This window comes from Ylistrum balloti, unplaced genomic scaffold (genome assembly GCF_031769215.1).
Source record: "Ylistrum balloti isolate Yb309-2 unplaced genomic scaffold, AGI_CSIRO_Ybal_v1 Utg370754, whole genome shotgun sequence".
In the NCBI taxonomy this organism is placed as follows: Eukaryota; Metazoa; Mollusca; class Bivalvia; order Pectinida; family Pectinidae; genus Ylistrum; species Ylistrum balloti.
In genome coordinates, this window is record NW_026782443.1 from 432,206 (window position 1) to 457,333 (window position 25,128).

Below are 25,128 nucleotides of genomic sequence, written 5' to 3' on the forward strand. Positions count from 1 at the left end.
TCATACCAAGGCCTGACATCTGTCATACCATGGCCCAACATATATCATACCATGGCCTGACATCTGTCATACCATGGCCCAACATATATCATACCATGGCCTGACATCTGTCATACCATGGCTTGACGTCTATCATACCATGGCCCAACATCTGTCATACCATGGCTGGACATCTGTCATACCATGGCCCAACATATATCATACCATGGCCTGACATATATTTTACCATGGCCTGACGTCTATCATACCATGGCCCGACGTCTATCATACCATGGTCCAACATATATCATACCATCGCCCAACATATATCATACCATGGCCTGACATCTGTCATACCATGGCCCGATGTCCATCATACCATGGCCCAACATATATCATACCATGGCCTGACATCTGTCATACCATGGCCTGATGTCCATCATACCATGGCCCAACATATATCATACCATGGCCTGACATCTGTCATACCATGGCCTGATATCCATCATACCATGGCCCAACATATATCATACCATGGCCTGACATCTGTCATACCATGGCCTGACGTCATTCATGCCTTGGCGAGACGTCTATCTTCCCATGGCCAGACTTCTGTCATACCATGGCCCAACATCTATCATACCATGGCCTGACATCTGTCATACCATGGCCTGACGTCATTCATGCCATGGCCCGACGTCTAACATACCATGGCCCGACGTCTGTCATACCATGGCCCGACATCTATCATACCATGGCCTGACATCTATTGTACCATGGCCTGACATCTATCTTACCATGGCCTGACATATATTGTACCATGGCCTGACATTTATCATACAATGGCCCGACATATACCATGGCCACACGTCTATCATACCGAGGCATGACATCTATCATACTATGGCCACACATCTATCATACCAAGGCATGACATCTATCATATCCATGCCCAACATATATCATACCATGGCCCAACATCTATCATACCATGGCCTGACATCTGTCATACCATGGCCTGACGTCTATCATACCATGGCCCAACATCTGTCATACCATGGGCCGACATCTATCATACCATGGCTGGACATCTGTCATACCATGGCCCAACATATATCATACCATGGCCTGACATCTGTCATACCATGGCCCAACATATATCATACCATGGCCAGACATATACCATACCATGGCCCGACGTCTTTCATACCATGGCCCGACGTCTATCATACCATGGCCTGACGTCATTCATGCCATGGCCCGACGTCTAACATACCATGGCCCGACGTCTGTCATACCATGGCCCGACGTCTATCATACCATGGCCCGACGTCTATCATACCATGGCCACACGTCTATCATACCATGGCCCAACATCTGTCATACCATGGTCCAACATCTATCATACCATGGTCCAACATCTATCATACCATGGCCTGACATCTATCATACCATGGCTGGACATCTATCATACCAAGGCCTGACATCTATCTTGCCATGGCCCAACATCTGTCATACCATGGCCCGACGTCTATCATACCATGGCCTGACATCTATTATACCATGGCCCGACATCTATCATATCATGGCTCGACGTCTATCATATCATGGCCCGACGTCTATCTTACCATGGCCCGACATCTATCATACCATGGCCCGACGTCTATCATACCATGGCCCGACGTCTATCTTACCATGGCCTGACATCTATTATACCATGGCCCGACATCTATCTTACCGTGGCCCGACATAGGGGAAATTGAAATACACAGTGTATTTTAAATTCCTACTTCTCCTGTAGTGATGAATCGAAGGAAGCATCGGTTGATGAAGTGTATTCAATTCACATAGTGTGTGTCAGTCCCCCTTGGGACGGGAGAGGCGAGGCCAAATAGGGAAAATAGAGCAAATTCTTTAAAATTGTATTGCTCATGTAGAAGTGATTGCATTTTGCCCAGAGTTGGTCTGAAACATTCTTCAGTGAAGGAGTATTAATAAGTATAAATGGGTTTTTTTTGTCAGCCTGGGGTGATGGGGCAGGCCCTAATAGGGAATATAGAGAAAATCATTAGAAATTCTACTCCTCACTTTGGAATGATTTGATTTTGCCAAAGTGGTCTGAAACTTTCTTGGGGAAGGGGAATCATATTTGTATAGTCGGTGCATTTCTACCACCAGGGGAGGAAGGGATGGGGCCCAAGAAGGGAAATAGCAGAAGTCATTCAAAATGTGATGCCTCCAAAAGAAATAATTGGAATTCACCCATAATTTGTCTGAAACAATCTTGAGTGAATGGGAATCAGTTTTATTGTGAATTTCTGCCTCCTTAGAGTAGGAGGGCAGAGTCCTTTATAGAGGAAATTCTTGTTATCCTACTCCTGTAGAATTGATTTGATTTTACCCCAATTTGGTCTGAAGCATTTTAGGGCAAAGGGGCATCAATTTTATAGAAATTGTAGGTCTCTCAGCCCCCAATTATAGCAATAGAGTAAACTATTCAAAAGGCTTTTCCTTATGTAGGAACGATTGGATTTGGTCAAAATTTGTATTATCGGATGAATGAGAAACAATTTTGTGCAAAGTGTTCTTCTCTGCATCCAGAGGCAGGTGGGCTGTACTCAAGATGAGCATATTCTCTAAAATCCTGTAGGAAAACTGAAGGACCAGTGAGCTAATACGAATGGCTGGGGAGATAGTGCTGATTTTACAGGAAGGGAAGATAAACTATTAGAAAATTGCAAGTCAGTCTATGATGTGGTGTCTGGGGTCTATCCATCAGTTTGACGTAATTTGGTCAGAAGCATCCTCGGAAGTTTATGGGACCAGTTTTGTGTAATGGTGTGTCTTGGTCCCGAGGGGCCTGCAGTTGGTGTACTGGTAACATGCTGCTCTTTCACCCACCATCCAGGTTTGGTTCCCTGAAAAGGCATGGGAAGATAGGAAGTCATATGCACACTATATATCATGACCAACAAGAGTAATTATAATAAGTTGAAATTAATTGTTTTGCAATAGTGGTAATACGAATAAGGTTTATATTTGAATTATCATTGATCTTTTGCTAGGATAGATTCATATCTACAGACAAAATGTCAAACCAAGCCACAAAGACCTTCTTAAGCAAACATGTTCTGCTTACTTACATTTAATTTAGTATTGACAATTGTGTCATATCATATTGGTTTTACATGAATTTTCATTGGCAGGTACACTTAAACCAGGACAATCAGATCACATTTGGCAGATCTGTGTAGAAGAGCTGGAGAAGTTTGCCACCAGACAGCAGCAGAACACAAATTCAAAATTAAAGACAATTTATTTAGTGGGTGGAACTGACGATACACAGTTCTTATTACAAATGTTTAATTCCAAGGCAGTGCAGGTATCTACGGTGTAACTACACATACACTTGTAAATAATATTGAAAATTCTTCTACATTTCTACTTGAATTGGAAAATGTATTAAATGTACAATTGGATTGTGTAAAATTATACCAAGAATATCTTATGCTTCAAAATGTGATACAATCTAGATGATTTCAATATTTTCAACTAGAGCTTATGAAGCAGAAACCCAGGACTTCAAAGGATACCAAATATTAAGGATATGGATTTTTCATGATGATTTATTTCTTAACATTTTCTTCAAGTTGGTAATATCAATAACACAACCAGTAGAAGATTAGAGTGTGACGTTCTGATGACTAAACAGTCACTTTCATCTTATAACACAACCAGTAGAAGATTAGAGTGTGACGTTCTGATGACTACACGGTCACCTTCATCTTATAACACAACAAGTAGGCGATTAGAGTGTGACGTTCTGATGACTACACGGTCACCTTCATCTTATAACACAACCAGTAGGTGATTAGAGTGTGACATTCTGATGACTACACGGTCACCTTCATCTTATAACACAACCAGTAGGTGATTAGAGTGTGACGTTCTGATGACTACACGGTCACCTTCATCTTATAACACAACCAGTAGGTGATTAGAGTGTGACGTTCTGATGACTACACGGTCACCTTCATCTTATAACACAACCAGTAGGCGATTAGAGTGTGACATTCTGATGACACACAAGAAGTGATAACAATGTGCTGTAGTTGTTTTGTTTACTCTTTTTTGTTTCATTTTCCCAAATTCCTCAAATGTGTAGATTTTGTTGGCGTGTACACTCGACTCTCCTAATCTATTAATTCATACGTATCAAAATAGATAGAAATATTCCATGTATACAATCAAACAGGGAATTTGAAATAGGATTTCCTCTCAAATGGGCTGCCATAATGCTCAACAGGAACAGCTTCCATTCTTGAAATGCACCAATTTATTTGTATTCATACATTTAGACAAATTAAAAAAAATACATCATAATATCTGTTTAATCTACATAACCTCTTTATGCTAAACCTGTAGGATTTACCAGACAGTCGGAATACATGTATGTCATCAAGTTCTGTCTGTCTAATATGTTGTGTAATCAAATCATTCTGGATTTTACTAACTCCACATCAAATTAGGTACCCAGTATGTACTGCATGAGAATGACATGGAAATGTGTTCCTCCTTTTCTCATGATCTTTAAATAATGCTACAGTACAATGCCCAATTAATATTTCCAATGACTGAAAGCTTACATACAGTTTTAGGACTCACTTCATATTTGGAACTCAGTATCTATTGTTGTATGATGTACTTTGCCATTTTTATACGCCTGTCAAAACTATTTTGCTTGATGTGCTTTTTTTTATCATTTAAACATATGGCGCTGTTTTCCCTTATGATGTTTTGGCGTTCACTGTTACCATATTTACATTCTTTTTGATACATCGCCTGAATATTTCTTTGACATGGGATAGGCGTATGATGTTTATGATTGCCCTTCTTATTATGCTGATATTGTTTGATAAAGTTTGTTGGTTTAAAGATATTTGATTGCTTCAAAGGAATAAAGGGATTGGGCACAATAAAAATGTATCATCTAATAACAGCCCAACCTCTCATCTATTATTGGGTAGTTTGTGATAGCAACATGTAATGTATTCACAAGAAACATGATATCATATAACTTGCATGTATGGACACAATGTAACACATATAAAGAATATGGAAAGAGATATGTTTGAAGGACAAAAGTGGTAAAAATAGATGGCTGCTCCGTAGTAAGGTATATGGTTGCATAAAGAGTAATCATGTTAATACATTTGTGGGGAATATTAATTTGGGCTTTATCCGTTTATGTGTGCATGTACATCCGGCAGTCTATCCATCCATTTGGAATTTTTTAGCCAATAACTTCAAAACCATTCAACTCAACATCACAAAATTTCTGTATATATTAAGTTAGCGCCCTAGTTTTGCCTTTTACTGTTGATGATATTTAATTTTTGAAAAGATATTTTTGTGTTTCCACAGAAACATAGCTAAACACCTTGAAATTAGTGTTTACTTTCCTTTCCAGGTTACAACTTCAAAATGCTTCCCTTCAACTCAACAAACCTTTCTATACATATTAGGTTAGTACCCTAGTTGTGCGGTTTGCTATTGGCAACATTTCATTTTTCATATTTTTTTCTATTACCGTGGAAACCTAATAAAGAATCACAAAATTAGTGTTAACTTTCCTTTATGGACTACAAATTTTGCAACCATTCCACTCAACTCCACAAAATTTTCTGTATATATTAGGTTAGTGCCTAGTTGTGCCTTTTCTTATGAAGGACATTTCATTATTTACCCTTTTTCTTTTACCATCAAACTTGTTGATTTCTTGTGATTTCTTGTATTACTCCAGAGAGTATAGTGTGTTTCATAAATTTGTTCATGGACAATACCAAGCTCTATTCAAATATCAACAGTTAAACACAGAATCTACATCAAGATATAAACTCTTACTATAAGGTTGATAAATATGTTTATATATATATGAACTGTTGAATTTGAGATGTAAGAAATTTAATTGATAATTGACAAAAGAAAACACTACAATTTGCACTAGCGCTTTTAATGTATTAGATCTTCAGGTAATAGTAGCTGTACATAATTGAGTGACGTCACAAATTGTTTTACCATTAATTGTGATATATATTGTTATAAATGTATCATTTTTGAGTTTCACACCAAAAGCCCTCGGTTGTATGGGATAATGCCACTCTTTGCGGCTCCTTGTTTGAGAATGTATTCAGGTTCAATTTAGGTTTAGGTCATCATTATGATCTCACTGGAAACTATGTTAGATTCTCATGCGATTGGAAGTTGATGTTCACTAGTATCATGTTTTTTATTGACATTGTTCTTATTTTGGAACATGACATTATTTCCTTTGTGTGATCAAGATTTCCATGGCACTTACATGCGCTTTATCCTTGTTGTTTTTAGAACTCTCCTGGTAATTGTTTTTAATTTTCATATTTTGTCTTCAGTTCCTTGTATTGAGATTCTGTTGACAGGTTGGTGTTTTCTTCGTTTTTTTTTACAATTGCAGAAAAGTGCTAGTGTATAACTAGTTCCGTATTTCCTTTGGTGTAATAAGACGGACAGTGACGGACAGTGTATATCTGGTTCCGTACAGTGACGGACAGTGTATAACTAGTTTCATATTGCCTTTGGTGTAATAAGACGGACAGTGACGGACAGTGTATAACTGGTTCCATATTGCCTTTGGTGTAATAAGACGGACAGTGACGGACAGTGTATTACTAGTTCCGTATTTCCTTTGGTGTAATAACGCTGACAGTGACGGACAGTGTATAACTGGTTCCGTACAGTGACGGACAGTGCATATCTGGTTCTGTACAGTGACGGACAGTGTATAACTAGTTCCGTATTTCCTTTGTTGAAATAAGACGGACAGTGACAGACAGTGTATAACTGGTTCCGTACTTCCTTTGGTGAAATAAAACTGACAGTGACGGACAGTGTATAACTGGTTCCGTGCAGTGACGGACAGTGTATAACTAGTTCCATATTTCCTTTGGTGCAATAAGACGGACAGTGTATAACTGGTTCCGTACTTCCTTTGGTGTAATAAGACTGACAGTGACGGACAGTGTATAACTAGTTCCGTATTTCCTTTGGTGTAATAAGACGGACAGTGACAAACAGTGTATAACTGGTTCCGTACTTCCTTTGGTGTAATAAGACGGACAGTGACAGATAGTGTATAACTGATTCCGTACAGTGACGGACAGTGTATAACTAGTTCCATATTGCCTTTGGTGTAATAAGACTGACAGTGACAGACAGTGTATACTGTTTCTGTACAGTGACGAACAGTGTATAACTGGTTCCGTACTTCCTTTGGTGTAATAAGACTGATAGTGACGGACAGTGTATAACTAGTTCTGTACAGTGACGGACACTGTATAACTGTTTCTGTATAACTGTTTCTGTACAGTGACGGACAGTGTATAACTAGTTCTGTACAGTGACGGACAGTGTATAACTGGTTCCGTACTTCCTTTGGTGTAATAAGACTGATAGTGACGGACAGTGTATAACTGTTTCTGTACAGTGACGGACAGTGTATAACTGGTTCCGTACTGTCTTTGGTGTAATAAGACGGACAATGACAGACAGTGTATAACTGGTTCCGTACTTTCTTTGGTGTAATAAGACTGACAGTGACGGACAGTGTATAACTGGTTCCGTACTGTCTTTGGTGTAATAAGACGGACAATGACAGACAGTGTATAACTAGTTCCGTACTTCCTTTGGTGTAATAAGATTGACAGTAACGAACAGTGTATACCGTTTCTGTACAGTGACGGACAGTGTATAACTGGTTCCGTATTTCCTTTGGTGTAATAAGACTGACAGTGATGGACAGTGTATAACTAGTTCCTTACAGTGACGGACAGTGTATAACTAGTTCCATATTGCCTTTGGTGTAATAAGACTGACAGTGACGAACAGTGTATAACTAGTTCCATATTGCCTTTGGTGTAATAAGACTGACAGTGACGGATAGTGTATAATTGGTTCCATATTGCCTTTGGTGTAATAAGACTTACAGGGACGGACAGTGTATAACTGGTTCCGTACAGTGACGGACAGTGTATAACTAGTTCCATATTGCCTTTGGTGTAATAAGACTGACAGTGGCGGTCAGTGTATAACTGGTTGCGTATTTCCTTTGGTGTAATAAGACTGACAGTGACGGACAGTGTATAAGTGACGGACAGTGTATAAACTATTGCCTTTGGTGTTGACCAGTGTATATTGCCTTTGGTGTAATAAGACTGACAGTGACAGTGTATAAGTGGACAGTGAGTGTATAACTGGTTCCGTACTTCCTTTGGTGTAATAAGACTGACAGTGACGGACAGTGTATAACTAGTTCTGTACAGTGACGGACACTGTATAACTAGTTCCATATTGCCTTTGGTGTAATAAGACTGACAGTGACGAACAGTGTATAACTAGTTCCATATTGCCTTTGGTGTAATACAGTGTATAACTGGCCTTTGGTGTAATAAGACTGACAGTGACGGACAGTGTATAACTAGTTCCGTATTTCCTTTGGTGTAATAAGACGGACAGTGACGGACAGTGTATAACTAGTTCCGTATTTCCTTTGGTGTAATAAGACGGACAGTGACAGACAGTGTATAACTGCCTTTGGTGTAATAAGACTGACAGTGACGGACAGTGTATAACTGGTTCCGTACTTCCTTTGGTGTAATAAGACTGATAGTGACGGACAGTGTATAACTAGTTCTGTACAGTGACGGACAGTGTATACCGTTTCTGTACAGTGACGGACAGTGTATAACTGGTTCCGTACTTTCTTTGGTGTAATAAGACTGACAGTGACGGACAGTGTATAACTAGTTCTGTACAGTGACGGACACTGTATAACTGTTTCTGTACAGTGACGGACAGTGTATAACTGGTTCCGTACTGTCTTTGGTGTAATAAGACGGACAATGTCCGTACTTCCTTTGGTGTAATAAGATTGACAGTAACGAACAGTGTATACCGTTTCTGTACAGTGACGGACAGTGTATAACTGGTTCCGTATTTCCTTTGGTGTAATAAGACTGACAGTGATGGACAGTGTATAACTAGTTCCTTACAGTGACGGACAGTGTATAACTAGTTCCATATTGCCTTTGGTGTAATAAGACTGACAGTGACGGACAGTGTATAACTGGTTCCGTACAGTGACGGACAGTGTATAACTAGTTCCATATTGCCTTTGGTGTAATAAGACTGACAGTGACGGACAGTGTATAACTAGTTCCATATTGACTTTGGTGTAATAAGACGGACAGTGGCGGTCAGTGTATAACTGGTTGCGTATTTCCTTTGGTGTAATAAGACTGACAGTGACGGACAGTGTATAACTGGTTCCGTACAGTGACGGACAGTGTATAAATGGTTCCGTACAGTGACGGACAGTGTATAACTAGTTCCATATTGCCTTTGGTGTTATAAGACTGACAGTGACGGACAGTGTATAACTGGTTCCGTACAGTGACGGACAGTGTATAACTAGTTCCGTATTTCCTTTGGTGTAATAAGACTGATAGTGACGGACAGTGTATAACTAGTTACATATTGCCTTTGGTGTAATAAGACTGATAGTGACGGACAGTGTATAACTAGTTCCATATTGCCTTTGGTGTAATAAGACGGACAGTGACAGACAGTGTATAACTGATTCCGTACAGTGACGGACAGTGTATAACTAGTTACATATTGCCTTTGGTGTAATAAGACGGACAGTGACGGACAGTGTATAACTAGTTCCATATTGCCTTTGGTGTAATAAGACGGACAGTGACGGACACTGTATAACTAGTTCCGTACTGTTGACAGTGTTGGATAAACTTTTACTGAATGTGATAACGATTGTTGTATCATCAGATGGCCCGATAGAACGCGTTTCGGTGACTCCATGTGTTTTGTATACTATCCGGACAGTAATGAATTGTAATACATTATGTTAAACATGTATACGAAAGTAATATGTTCTTTATTTGTCAGTTATTTGGAGAAGAGAATATTGATTAGTGTGATTTAAGATTTCCGATATATGTTTCACCTCTGTTTATATTGTTCATTTAAAGTTTTAATAGAGTGCTTGACTGCTTATTTTTTCATAAAGTAAAAATATAGTTAACTACAACTATTGTTTCTTCTGTGTTTATTCTTGGAAATATAACAGCATACTCAAGCTCCCAAAGAATATCCACCAAATCTTTCGTCACATTATAAATCTCATTTGATTATTCCTGTAATTTTCGTGTTACAGGGTCAGTTGACTGATCCCTTGGGATTTGCGAAGAGTGAAAGAATCAAATTTGATTATTTGATGGTCAATTTTCGCCAAAATTTGCAAACAATTAATCTTCTATTGGGATGATTTTGTATTTAAATATCGCTACCCCATGACGTACAAAGTTTAGGTTGAAAACTCTGTACCCGGTAATATTTTTGGAAATAATGATTTTAGCTAATGATAAAATGAATAGAGGTAACCTAACAAATGTGAGCATGTTTTGATCATTCCTGAGAGTAACTAGGGGATAGGTACTGACGTTTATTAACAGAGATCTGAGCAAAATTCTTCGACTATTGTTTTTATATTTCACCACATTTGAGCAGGATATAAGTCTGATCACTCACGCTGTTAGCGTTAATACACCATCCCAAAGCTGATGTCGAAATTAAACAACATTGATAATTAAATAAGGTTAGGGAAGTTAGGAACTAAACATATAGCGGCTGCAAAATAAATTGAACGATACAGATAAATAAAGGCTTGAAAAGACTTTCATTCCATTTATTAATAGATGTTGTACGACATTAAAAATGACCACTACAGGTCCAGAATTTACATGTTGGAATTGACTTACTATTAGGGATTCTATTGATACTTTGATCAATGTTTAAACCCTGCTGATCACATTGATGCTGTATACGTTTTACTGGGATATGAGATGCACTGTAAGTTGGCTAAGATTACATGGATACGTAAATGGATGGAAATAATAACATTTTACAATCTTAAATACAGATACGGAATCATACATAGAAATATTGTAATAAACCCACTAAAAGTGGCTTACATATTTCATATCGGTTTGTTTTAAACCTTCATTTCATAAACAACATTAACGAATAAAGCATGGTGAAATAATTCAACAGTCTATTTCTTACAACGATATTTATGTGTTGACTGGAAACATGCTCAGGTATAAGTCTATGTAAGACACGTCTTATGTCATAAAATAATTCATATGAGCAATTGACATGAATGGGCGATAGTCTGTATAAACATTTGAAACTTCATGGATTAGATATTTGTCCCAGACAACGATTGCCAAAATGTCTACGAGAGTCTAATTTGAAAATAGCATATTGTAGAATTTATTCCTTATTCGTGGACTGTACAAATGGGAAGTAAAGGTTAAACTTCTCCTTATGTGTTCATACAGCTTAAAATGGTCATTATCAGACCTATTGGACAATACCAGACTGTAATAACATGGGAAAGTATTTTAAGACAGTCGAGAAAGACGTCAGCACACATTCTGAACTGAATTACGATGGCTTGAGCTATTTTTGCGTATCGATAAGCATTTATACATGACTTTAGAGATGGTGGGGAATAGTCCGTTGGGACCACTGTTTTATTCGACTCGCGATGTACATTTTTAATAACGTATTTACAGGCCTGTTGTGGTAAAAAAGTTAAATATTTAATCATCTTGCAATCGGAAACACCAACAGTTTTGAAGGCTTTTGAAGACACCAACATCCAGGGTCGTATCGGAAGGCTTTCCAGGGAGACACCAACTTTCAGGGTCGTATCGTAACGGCTGTCTATGGAGACACCAACAGTCAGGGTCGTATCGGAAGGCTTTCTAGGAAGACACCAACATCCAGGGTCGTATCGGAAGGCTTTCCAGGGAGACACCAACTTTCAGGGTCGTATCGTAACGGCTGTCTATGGAGACACCAACATCCAGGGTCGTATCGTAACGGCTGTCTAAGGAGACACTAACATCCAGGGTCTATCGGACAGCTTTCTACGGAAACACCAACACCCAAGGTCGTATCGGAAGGCTTTCCAGGGAGACACCAACATCCAGGATAGTATCGTAGTGGCTGTCTAAGGAGACATCATCATCCAGGGTCTATCGGACGGCTGTCTAAGGAGACATCATCATCCAGGGTCGTATCGGACAGCTGTCTAAGGAGACACTAACATCCAGGGTCGTATCTGACAGCTATCAGGGAGACACCAACACCCAAGGTCGTATCGGAAGGCTTTCTTGGGAGACACCAACATCCAGGGTAGTATCGGACAGCTGTCTATGGAAACACGAAGATCCAGGGTCGTATCGGACAGCTATCAGGGAGACACCAACATCCAGGATCGTATCGGACAACTGTCTAAGGAGACACCAACATCCAGGGTCTTATCGGAACGGCTGTCTAGGGAGACACCAACAGCCAGGATCGCAACAAGACGACTGTTAAGGGAGACACCAACAGCCAGGATCGTAACAGTGCAGCTGTTGAAGGAAACACCAACAGCCAGGATCGTAACAGTACAGCTGTTGAGGGAGCCACCAACAGCCAGGGTTTGTTGAAGAATCACAATAGGGCAAAATCATGTTAAGAAATGCACTATTAAAATTTGTACGTCTTCTGCATGCAAAAGACTGAAATGCATACTTGATATCAAATAAGATGGTCAGCACTTTCAATTCTAGAAATAAAAGGTTTTATAAATTTGATCATAATGTTGGACTATATTTCGAATCCTTTACGGCATCCCATTTGATGAAGTTCAAAACCACGAGAAGGTTATGGCGACCATGTTTGGAAACAGTACTACCTGTCCAGTGGTACCTCCTTTGATGGTGATTACCATGCTAACTTACTGAAACAGCTTGGCCCTGAAAGTAATCCAAGGATTCTGCTTCACCAGGACGCCAGTCCACATCAACCGACTTCCAGCCGTGCTCGAGCGTGGCTCTTAACCCTTCCCGAATCCACCCTATTCTACAGTCCTAGCATTCAGCGACTTTCACCTCTTTCACAGAATGCCACAATACCTTCGTAGCCGGCGACTTAATTATCATGATTAATTTAGTGCTGCTGGTTAGGGAGAAAAGATATGTAGAGTTAGATAGCAATAACTGACCACAAGATGGAACAAGAATGGGAATTTGGATGGGGGATAAACACTAGAAATGTCTTGCTCATTCTATAAAATACCCTCGTTTAACATGAACAGATGTTGAATGATGTAATTAAAGTGAATTATACGCCTCTTTATAATATACTGTGGGTATATTGTGAATACATGTTTATTTTGTTTTGTTTGTCTACATGATATATTCACTACCGCTGAACCAATGGTTTAAAGTAATAAAGAAGTAGAACAACGTACATGTACTGCCGAGGCATTTTGTCTTCTGTGCTGAGAGAAGAGATCACTAGGACTATATACAAAAAGTACAGTATTGCATCATAATGTACCCAAATATAGAACATAAACAAAGGCCGATAGCTATTTAGAACTGTGTCATATTTTTTTCATCTAGGTCTGTATATACGTTTTGTAAGAGCTCAAAAAGAGGAACTGAATTTTTACTGATTAATTGAATAGTTTGTTAAATATATAATAAAACAAAATGTGGCTAGATTTCATTCCATAGAAATTACAATTTCTGTTGTCTATTTAATGAAGGTACCTCCATGAAAGGAAAAATCACAAATCAGTCAATAATGCGTGTGTCCGCCATTCCTGGACGAGATGTCCAATGGTGGTAACTGAAGGCTCCCAATGCCATCATGCTGCCGCTATCCAATTTATTAGCTTGCAAGACACAACAATCTGCCTAACGTTCGTTAAGTCCATGCAACACATGCAATTGTCCATCAGCATGGAAAAGATGGAATCGAGACTCGTCTGAGAAGACAACTCGTCGCCAGTCAACAAGACGCTATCGTTGATGCCTTGCCCATTGAAGACATTGCTGTCGATGGCGCTGAGTGAGAATTTGCCCTACGTAAGGACTTCAGCAGTTACTGTCATGTTCACGTAGGGCAACGCCGGACGGTCTCAGCGAACTCACAGTGTCTTCTAACTCTGACGACAGCTGCTGTTCTGGTTTTAAACTGGGTTCGGTTAAGAAGGTGAGTTACCTGGATGTAGCGATCTTGTGTCTGAGAAGTCGATTACAACGCAGGACAAATAATAATTCAACTGCGTTGCATTCATAGTTAGCAGATCCGGGATATCTCCTCTGTCCTTTAGTTCCATGTGTGTTTGGTCCAGTTGGTATTTTTTTCTTGCATTCTTGTTCATAAAATCACACATTCTTGTATGTATTCCAAATCCATCGCCTGACCAAATCTTGCTCACATATTGCCTTTGCCGGCTCAGGTTCCGGCTCATCTTCAGGCAATGAAACATTGAATATCCCGAAAGTAACATAGTCAGTGTCGGACACAAGCTCGCCAACGTCGTATCGCTCAAGCACTTGTGATAAAGCAAAAAGTCGGAAATCTTGTAGTAGATCTTCATTCCAAATAACCACCGTCTGGTAGGAACAATATTACAATCTAGCGATGTAGTGGGCGGGGCAAGTTTATGCCATTGACATAATTATGATTTTTAAATATCCAAGTCAAAAACCAATCATATCGCAGTAGCCGTGCTGTATCAATCAAACAAATGAAGCGTTTCCCACGCTAGGTCATGCTTCATTATACGTAATACAATTAAATAAGAAAATTGGAACATTGTTATCGATGTCTGTCTCATTTATGATACAAATATGTAACACATATATTTACTCGTTCTTCAGGTATAAGTCAGGCGACATCTCGTTCCTTGACAGTGTGTTATATCCCGAGGAACTGGTAAACTATAGTGTAACCATTAACAGGGGATGGATATATCGTGAAAATCTACAGATATAACGACAAGATTGAAAACTCTTGTCAACTAGATAATGATAAATACTTTTATGCAAGAAACTAATGCGTTCAAGTTAAAATGGCCGGTAAAAAATCCAAAAAAGTACATAGGTGTGTAGCAGTATATCAGAGTGGAGGACTGTACAGACCATTCTTAAAAATATAGAACAAAAACAGTCCCAAGACCCCGATTGAACTCATCCAAAGTATTAATGTCAGTTCTCCTGAGTAAAGCTCTAGGCTTAGCTTGCGCTGTGACCTAATTCGGGCTTTGGTCACGTGGTCACGACATCGTCTTGTTAGCCAATTGGGTGAAATAAAAACTCAATGCCGCAATTCAAGTTCAATACACATAATTTTAGTTCTTTAAACTCACAGGCACACACACTTTATATCACAATGTGTACCGGGATATATTTCTTTCTTTCTATCACAATGTGTACCGGGATATATATATTTCTTTCTATCACAAGGTTACCGGGATATATATATATTTCTTTCTATCACAATGTGTACCGGGATATATATCTATTTCTATCACAAGGTTACCGGGTTTTATCTATTTCTTTCTATCACACGGTTACCGGGATATATATCTATTTCGTTCTATCACAAGGTTACCGGGTTATATCTATTTCTTTCTATCACAAGGTTACCGGGTTATATATATTTCTTTCTATCACAAGGTTACCGGGATATATATCTATTTCTTTCTATCACACGGTTACCGGGTTATATCTATTTCTTTCTATCACAATGTGTACCGGGATATATCTATTTCTTTCTATCACAAGGTTACCGGGTTTTATCTATTTCTTTCTATCACACGGTTACCGGGATATATCTATTTCTTTCTGTCACACGGTTACCGGGATATATCTATTTCTTTCTATCACAAGGTGTACCTGGTTATATCTATTTAGTTGTTAATCTATTTATCTAATTTGTAGCGTTAAGTAATAAATCTACAATAAAAATTATAGCCGAAACTTTACTTCATTGTGGATATGCATAAATATATACTGTCTTACAAATAAGTATTTTAAAACAGCTTTTTAACGGATCAATAATCGGTCTTTTAACACCAACAACAGTTTTGGAACAGAAATTAATTATTGCCATATAAGGAAATATGGAGGCAATATGGCAGCCTAATTACTTCTGTAACAGTGTCCCACCTTTAGGATCGCAAAATTGTGCCTAAATTAGAAAAGCATAGAAAAGGCTACTATTAACATTTCAATTAATATTTTTTCTATGAATGCACATGAACTTGTGATATTTTTATGCTCCGGTTACTTCTATGTAGAGACATTGAAAGTTACTGGTCAATTGTGGACAGTAAGTTGCAGCTGATCTATATTAAATACTGGAAGTAAAACGTTTTCAAATGCGACACAAAAAATTGTCTTCATGCATATATGCATAAAATGAAATTAGGTATACACGCAGCATATATGAATTTCGTAAACTATATTTAGGCAGCTATATAATAGGCGGATCTACAAATTATTTAGTTTTCATTGTGAGGAGGAGCGAAGATGTGGCGATCTCTGCTGATATTATGTGTCTTCAATTGCCTACTCAGAGTAGACTCCTTAATGATGATACCCGACCAACAACGGACAGGTCTGTAGTTCTGATGTCTGGTAGTAACTGAAATTGATACTAAATTTAAAGTTATTATACAGTTTTGAAAGATAGGTATATGATTGCAATTGAGGTTATATTACTCACATAAAGTCAACTGCATATTGTATCATATAACGGACAGTACAATTAAAAAATGACACAAATATACCTGGTTATAACAATTGGATGTTCATGCAGAAAATCAGGTAGATTTTAATTACAATCGGTAGTTTTCTGTTGTGGTTAAGTTATATTTGTTTACTGATATTCATTTCATAAATAAACAAAGGAATGAAAATGCTTTTTTTCGGACCGTGTTTCTCAAACCAAGTGCTTTTTCGTCGATATTTTTAACATCCAATATTTCACATGTGGATAATTTTCGTTACCGTTGTTATGAAGAATGACTTAACATTTTCTTGAATAGCGCAATGTCGTTTTGAAATTGTAACATCTCTATTAACAATGAATATATAGGTTTTACATGTTGAATATGACTCAGATTGGTTTGTATGAGTGTAACACTCTCTATGTAGTGGATATAGTTCGTTTACAGAATTACACCAATAAATAGAGTAGACAATTTTATCTACTTTGTCCGCTTAACAAATCAAAAGGCTTGATAAAATATTACAGAAAAGACAGACAAGATAAATAGAATTGCATTGTAAAAATTTGATTAAATTATCTGGTATTTGTGTTGTGCCCTCGTTAAAAGACATGGTCGTAGGGTGGAAGTTCAGACTTGAGCCTGTGACTTGCACTTCCGCTCTTGTTATATACTCAATATAAAAAGAAAGGTTAACATGTTTCCTTGGCGAATACCTGTAAATGAGTGAAAACAAAATGACATTTGTGCAATATTAGAAAATGGTAATGTTTTACATTACAAAATCCAAGGGGGTTACCAAAATCATTCAAGCGTGAAAGTCTGTATTATGTTTGATGGGATGTGATTCTCTGGTTCCCATGTACTTTCGGCGATGTTGTTATCCAGCCATTTCACAAGAAATATGGGGCCATCCTGTAAGAAAGATTAATTAAGTTAAGCGGTTGTGGCATCATATAAATGTTGGTGTCAATTTTATGATAAAACAAGACACCCCCAAAATTAATCGACAATATTATCGAAACAGCATTCTTTTATTCTTTTATTACCTTAGGCCTTCCGGCCTATCAGTCACAAAAACCAACATAAACAAATTACAGCATGGCGTAACATACCTATATAGAGAATGACATATAAAATCCCTGTATTTCATACTTAATATTTTATGTTATTATTACTTAATATTTAATTATGTATTATTTCTTAACTTAGTTGCCTCATATATAAACTTTCCTCGAGAACACAATTCCTTAATACTTTCAACTCTCAAAAACTGAACCAATTTAAAAACAGATGGCCTATTCCAGTAATAACGTTTGATATACTTTTCCCTTAAATCTCTATACTTGTTGCATTCAAAAATAAAATTATACTCATCCTCCACCTGTCCGGTAATACACATATTACAAAAACGTCTTTGTCTTGGGATATTATCATATCGACCAGATTCAATAGCTAAACAATGTGTCGACAAACGTGAGACAAGTTCTAGATTTGTTTGGAATATATTTAGTAAGGTCACTATCCACAAGATGTTTATATATATGACAATTCGCCGATGACTCTAGTATTGTTGGGCTTGATAACAATTCTCGGCTTTATTTCAGGCAAAATATTGTCTGCATAATTTGCATACATTTCTTGGTTTACTCATACATATCCGAAACCAAGTGACAAAACTTCATTTTTTCCATAAAAGTAACCCAATTATATACAAAGTTATATGCAAATCGCTGTGCTGTTACTGTCTTGAGGTTTTTTAATGTAAAACCAATTTTCATGATGTAATACTTACCATAACTTTAGTATGCAAATACAGTACCTACACCCATCTTTGTATCCCAACAACAAAAGATTCAAAAGAAAAACAATCCCGCTTTCCCTACGATCCATGAGCCATCACGGCAGGAACGCAGAGTGATCTCCCTTCCTCTAATAACCTTTATGGCGTAAACCCCACAGAGGGGCAGCCAGGCAGATAAGGAAGAGGGGAGGATAGGGTGGGACTCCATAAAGTTATGGTAAGTATTACATCATGAAAATTGGTTTTACATTAAAAAACCTCAATTTCATTTCAGTAATAATTACCATAACTTTAGTATGCGAATTCGTCTTACCGTAGTGGTGACTAGAAGCCAGGCAGCCCCTTCAGCACAACCAAAGTAGTAGGAAGGGAGAACAGAGTGCTAAAGTGAAGGAAGGGACCTCTCTGTGAAAGAGCAGGTGTACCCACATGCCGCCGTACGGAAAGACATGGCCCGTGGCTAACGAGGAGGCCCAGCCACTGACTATTCCAACACCAAAGGTCCCAATGAATACAGGCCTTCTGAGTGGGAAGCTAGGGATCACAGATAAAAATCTGTGAAGGTATCCCTGCCCTGCCAGAATACTGCAGACATGACCTCCTGAAAGGAGGACTCATTGAGAGAAGGGCCCAGGATGAAGCAAGGGCCCTGACCTCGTGAGACCGCGCTTTCGCTCTCGCCCGAGCCAGATCATCAAAATGCTCGTAAGCATACTAAATCACCTGGCAAACCCACCTGGAAACCGACTGGGAGGAGATATCTCGTTGTCCCTGTTTAATGGGCAAAACAGACGGGATCGATTCTTCGCTAAAAACAACTCTATTCATAGCAAAGCCTCTGATTAGGGCAGAAAGAGAGGAGGACTAACCGATCTCCTTCCTGCCATAACAAGGAAGAACTCTGGCAATAGCTGTACGATAGCCAGCAATAGTGCCAGGTGGCAGATAGCGGTACCTAAACAGAGAGATTAGGAAGTCCGCAATCAAATGCAGAGGCTTCGAATGAATAAGCTTCCTTGCCGACACACCAATCACAGAAGATCATCCAACGTGACTGGTAGACGGCAGAAGAGGAAGCCCTGATTGATTGCTCAATGCAATCTGACACCTCTTGAGAAAAGCCTGCCTTGGCGTGGCTTCCAGAGATAGCCTCAACGCGTGAAGGTGGAAGATCTCTGGTCAAGAGTGTGTCGTTCTGGGCCAAGGCTGGCGAAGGAGATTCGGTCTGGTGAGGAGAGCCAAGGGCTCCTCCACCAAAAACGACAAGAGCTCCTGAAACCAAGCTTGCCTCGGCCACAGAGGGGCTCTCAGAAGTAAGGAGCAGTGATGCTCCCAGAACTTCTGTAGAACCCTGCCCACCAGGTTGAAGGGAGGGAATGCATATGCATACGTCCCTTCCTATTCCAGAGAAAGGGCGTCCACAGCCCACGCCTTACGGTCTGGGACCGGGGAGACGAAAGTTAGCAGCTGGTTGTTCAGGGAAGTGGCAAACAGGTCTATAATAGGTCTGTCCCACGCCTGACAATTCCCCTTGAAAATCAAGGGACACAGCTGCCATTCCGTCAACACCGGCTGGTGGCGCCTGGAGAGTGGCCACCAACACACTCAGCCTGCCAAAAAGATGCTTGACCGCTATGGTCAACTGCATGTCCTGGCAGAGAAAAAGGATGTGGATGGAGAGGGCACACAGGACATGAGACCTGGTGGCCCCTGTCTCTCCAGATACGCGACAACTGTTGTCGGTAGCCACACTTTGGACTGCAGGATACCCCTAAAGGACTGCAGAGCCAAATGAACAGTCTCATCTCGAGTACACTGATGTGCTCCGAGAGCTGTTCGCCAGACCACTCCCCCGAGCGGCATTGGCCATCGAGGTAAGCTCACATTCCTGTCATGAACGCGTCCACGAACAGGATCATAGAGGGGATAGGCTTGGTCAGAGGTACCCCGTGGAAAACGTTCTCCTGAATGGTCCACCAGCAAGAGAACTCCCTGACCGACTGGGTAAGCGGGATCCAGGCCTCCTGGATGACGGAACCCAGTCAGACAGGAGGAACATCTGGAGAGGTCCGATGTTAATCCTCCCTAGGGGGACCACATATGCCAAGGAGTTGAGATACCCCAGAAAACTGAGGAACCAATGTACCTGGACAACCGACCAAGTGATGAAAGTCAGAGCCAGAGCCCTGACCTTCTCAAACTTCTCCAGAGGTGGAAGGGCTAAGCCCCGAACCATGTCAAAATGGTTCCCCAGGAAGAAGAAGTCCTAATATGAAGGAACCTCTGACTTCTCTCTGGAAGGAATGAAGCCGACTCTGAGCAAGAGTTTCAGGACCAGACGAGTGTCCTTCACTAACGATTCCCACACCAAAATAGGCATGAGGGAGTCGTCGAAATAGATGTGGACGTCTATTCTGCGTGAGTGAAGGAAACACCAGCAGCAACTTAGTGAACACCAAAGGAGCTGTCGTGAGCCCCAAGGGCATCTCTGCCTTGTCAGCATGGTCCCTACTTCCTCCTGGAGCACCCGTGCCCTTTCTGAATCCCCGGGAGGAGGAAAGAAACAAAAACGGCCAGGAGGCGAGGGACGAATCCTGAAGAAGGGGAATACCTAGACCCTCCCTGACCACCGACAAAAGCCCAAGCGTCATCTGTAATATCCTGCCACTGGGAAAGGAAAGCAGAGAGACGTCCGCCCACAGGGAGTTCCGGATGGGGCAGATCGAGCCCCTGCCAGACCAGAGAATCGTCTGCCCACCCGGAGCCTGAGCCTGCGGGAGAAGGACATGAGCCCGGGAAAGGAGAACCACCGTCCACCCGGCCATACCCTTCGCCTTTCGCGGCCAAGAAGCAGAAATAGTCAGGAACCCTTCTTCTTGCCCCCAGGAGGTTTCTTACCCTTCCTACCCTTCCCCTTGTTGCCGTTGAAGTGAGGTTGGGACTTGGGCTGTGCAGAAAACTGAGCAGCCGAAGACTTCGCCTTCTTCTTAGGAGGCACTGACCCCTGCGAGGCACTGGCCTTCTCAGCCTGAAACCTCTTCACCAGAAGTGCTGAGGCGACCGAGTCCTCCTTCATATCCTTCTGAACCCAAGGAAGAGCTCCCCTGAACAGGGTAGAGCCCTAGAAGTGGGCATTCAACAAGCGGAAACGGTAGGGTTACTGGACTGGGCGGAATTTCAGAACTGAAAACTGCCTAGCCAACACGGCATTGACGAGCAGAGAACCTGCAAGGCTGCCGTGTCCTGTATGTCGGCTGTTCTGTCTCGGATAACCGACACTCAGGCAAATCGGATACCCTGTATAGACAAACTGTCAGGAAGTCTATGTATGACAGAACTTGGATGGAGAGGTGCAACATTCTCTCCATCCTGTGGTGCTCTTTGGGATCGAGCACCACCTGGTCCACTGATTTGCCGGGCCAGGCAACCAGCTGTCTCAACTCCAGCTGTGCTGGTTGAGAGGCCAGCTGCCCATCATGTGTGGCATAGTCGGAAGCTGAAGCCTCCGACAATTCACCAACACTGAGCTGCAGACCGACAAACCCGGGAGCACGGGTAGAGAAGGAGTCCTTCTCTAAAACCGGAGCCCGGGCCGTGGCCAGAACCGAAGACATGATATTGCCTTCTGGCAGAGACCGATCTGAGCGAACGGAAGCCCGAGGAGCCACCAGAGAACCCAGAAGGATGGTGGATTCAGGCGCCGACGATGCTGAGGCGGTGGGCAAACCTCCGCCCTGAGAATCCGGGATATGTTGGCCCAGAGGACCCGCATCCCAGAAAGCACATGCTGAGCCTCGGCTTCAGCAGTCTCAGGGCCATCTTCCCCTTGTGAACCCTCTTGGCCCAGGAGAAAGATGAATGACATCGTCTTCCTCTGCCGAGCCCGCACCCTCGATGTCCATCTCCTCCTCAATAGAGACCGAAGTCCCCTTGGGAGGAACAGGGGCCGCCAGAGGAGCCATCTCCGCAGAGGGGAACTCCTCTTTATGGCATTTGGATGCAGCGCGACCAACAGCCGTCGCTGTAGTCTTGGGTCGGAGACCCGAAGCCGACCCCTGGGAACAGGAGACTGACGGGTCCGCGCTGGAGGCGGAAGTCCTTAAGGTCTGGCAAACCTTTATAGGACCGGCCAACAAGGCCCCCGAAGTAGCAGAACATTGGGGGGATTCCGCACTGCTATAACATCTCCTAGAGGAGAGACCAACCCCTATGGGTTCCACGAGTGAAGACCCATGGGGTAAAAAACCCAAACCCCTGAGGGAATGGGAACGGTCCAGCGGGCCGGGAGTGACCCCCAGAACTGGCCAAGATGGCCTGCCTGAGTCTGGGGCTGGACACCCTGTCCAAAGGACCAGGATGAACCGCCACTCCCACCAGGTGGAAACCCAGACATGTACGGGCTAAGCCCGTAACTGCTGAGTAACTGTTGGTACCCAAAACCATCCGCAGGTTGGCCTGGGCGACCCAGGAATAAGTGCCCGCAGGCACCCCTACTCCCTGAGCCCGGGGGAAAGGGAGACCGGAAACCGGACTCCTGGCCTGAAGCCCCAAACCCTTGGGGGAAAACCCCCTGGGAAACCCTGCACTGGGAAATCTGGATTGGGACGGAAAGTCCCAGAGCCAGAAGACTGTGAGGGTGGGAAAACAGACCCCGCGCTGACACCAGGATTAGTGAACTCAAGTGTCACTAATCCCCGTAGCCACAGACAATCCTGACAAAAAGTCTGTGGCCCCTGACCCTATACCCGAAGGCACAGTTCCGGAGTCAAAGCGGCCCCCACCAACGACGCCACCTTGCGCGCCGAGGTCCCTGAAGGAATCAGAGACCTCGACCGGAAGTCCCTTTCCGACAGTAACACCGCCGCCTATCGAGAGCTACCGGCCAATTCGACCCTTGACTGCGCCGAGTCAGGGTCGGGCTGCCCCCCCCCCCCCCCTACTCCAGGACGCACCTGGACAGGGGGAGCCACCCCCTGCTGAAGGGCAGAGCTCGGTGGAACGAGAGCACCCCCAGCAGGAACGCTCTGGTTCAGAACTTGAGGAGGGAGGTCTTAAAAAGCTTACTTCCCTTACCGGAAGAAGAGGACGAATCCCTCTTCCGGCGGAAAGTTAGCTGGAAAGGCATGGGAGCCTAAGCAGCAGACTCCATGTGCAAACAAAGTTCACATAGCGAGGTCTTGCTGCAATGTCGGAATATGGGACAGGTATCATGGGGTTCCCATTATCTATAGAAATAGGAACATCCATGCGCTGACCCCCGACGTAAACCCGGCACCTTTATCCAGCATCGAAACAATAAAAAATTGTAACAATGAAAACAAGGATAAAAAGTTTTCTAACAATCAAAAAACTACGAACGAGATCATAAAACCTACCGTACGCAGCAAGATTGTACTGCAAAAAAAGAAAACGGTCGTACCAAACGGCCGACAAAGCAGCAAGAAAACAATTTCAACTTCACGAAAATCCGAGTGACGAGACAAGTAGTCACGCACTCGAACACGCGGAGGAAAAACATGGCCGGAAACGAAGTTCTCGAACAATCAAAAAACTACAAACGAGAGCACAAAGCCTACCGTACGCAGCAAGATTGCACTGCATAAATAAAACGGCCGTACAACACGGCCGAAAAAGCAGCAAGAAAACAAATTCCAACTTCACGCAAATCCGAGCAACGAGACAAGTAGTCACGCACTCGAATACGTGGAGGAAAAAACGGCCGGAAATACGGTCAAAATAAACAAATGACAATACTTAATTTCACAATATAAGTTGGGAGATGGGTTTATAGACTACTAATAGAGTAACAATATACTCAAACGACAATGGCAGTACGAAGAGAAGGAGTAAGAAAAGCACTTAGCTCAGACACCTCCGCACTCGTCGGCAGCCATAAAGGTAAGAGGAAGGGAGATCACTCTGCGTTCCTGCCGTGATGGCTCATGGATCGTAGGGAGGGCGGGATTGTTTTTCTTTTGAATCTTTTGTTGTTGGGATACAAAGATGGGTGTAGGTACTGTATTTGCATACTAAAGTTATGGTAATTATTACTGAAATGAAAATATAATTTGAATTGAATTCTTCAGTCGTGATTAATTTTGTTTTTGCTAATAAGCTATTGGTAGGTTTCTGATGCCCTGCGGCACTTTTGGGAATTTTTACACAAATAAACAATAGACGGGCAGTGTCAGGAGATAACCGCCTGGAGCGATTTACCTCTGAGTTGGGAAGGACATGACAGAACTTATACCTCCTAGGCATTATAAAAATGCACACGTACCTCTTTGAATGTAAAAGTACGCAGGTCAATATAATGTATTGAACAAAATAAGGTTAATGGCGAATGATGCAAATCGTTACGGTTTTTAAAAATTTCATCTTTTTTTTAAAAAAAAATAACCAATAGAATCTATTACCAGAGACATATAAACACATGTATATCTGTCTCTGCTATTACACGTGCATGCAATGATTTATATTTCTGCTTCTACAAAGGATCGGATATGGAAAATCTACCGTTTGATGTCACTAGAGTAAATACCCGACCACTAATTGCTATATATTCGTAGGGGTTCCCAAACAATGGTGATAGAATTGATATCTTTTCAAAGCCGAAGATTGTTTTTCCTATTAAAATACCGCTTGTTTA

The 25,128-nt window shown here is 41.5% G+C and overlaps 1 protein-coding gene across 1 annotated transcript in view; it reads left to right on the top strand.

Annotated features, from left to right (window-relative positions):
- Window positions 1-13,069, top strand: part of LOC132558088 (uncharacterized) — a 62,568-nt gene extending 49,499 nt beyond the window's left edge. The window contains exons 16-18 of the mRNA XM_060222613.1: window positions 3,186-3,361; window positions 12,228-12,584; window positions 12,896-13,069. Coding sequence (XP_060078596.1) covers window positions 3,186-3,361; window positions 12,228-12,584; window positions 12,896-13,069 — 707 coding nt within the window. The remainder of the gene's footprint in view (window positions 1-3,185; window positions 3,362-12,227; window positions 12,585-12,895) is intronic.
- The last annotated feature ends 12,059 nt before the right edge of the window (window positions 13,070-25,128 follow it).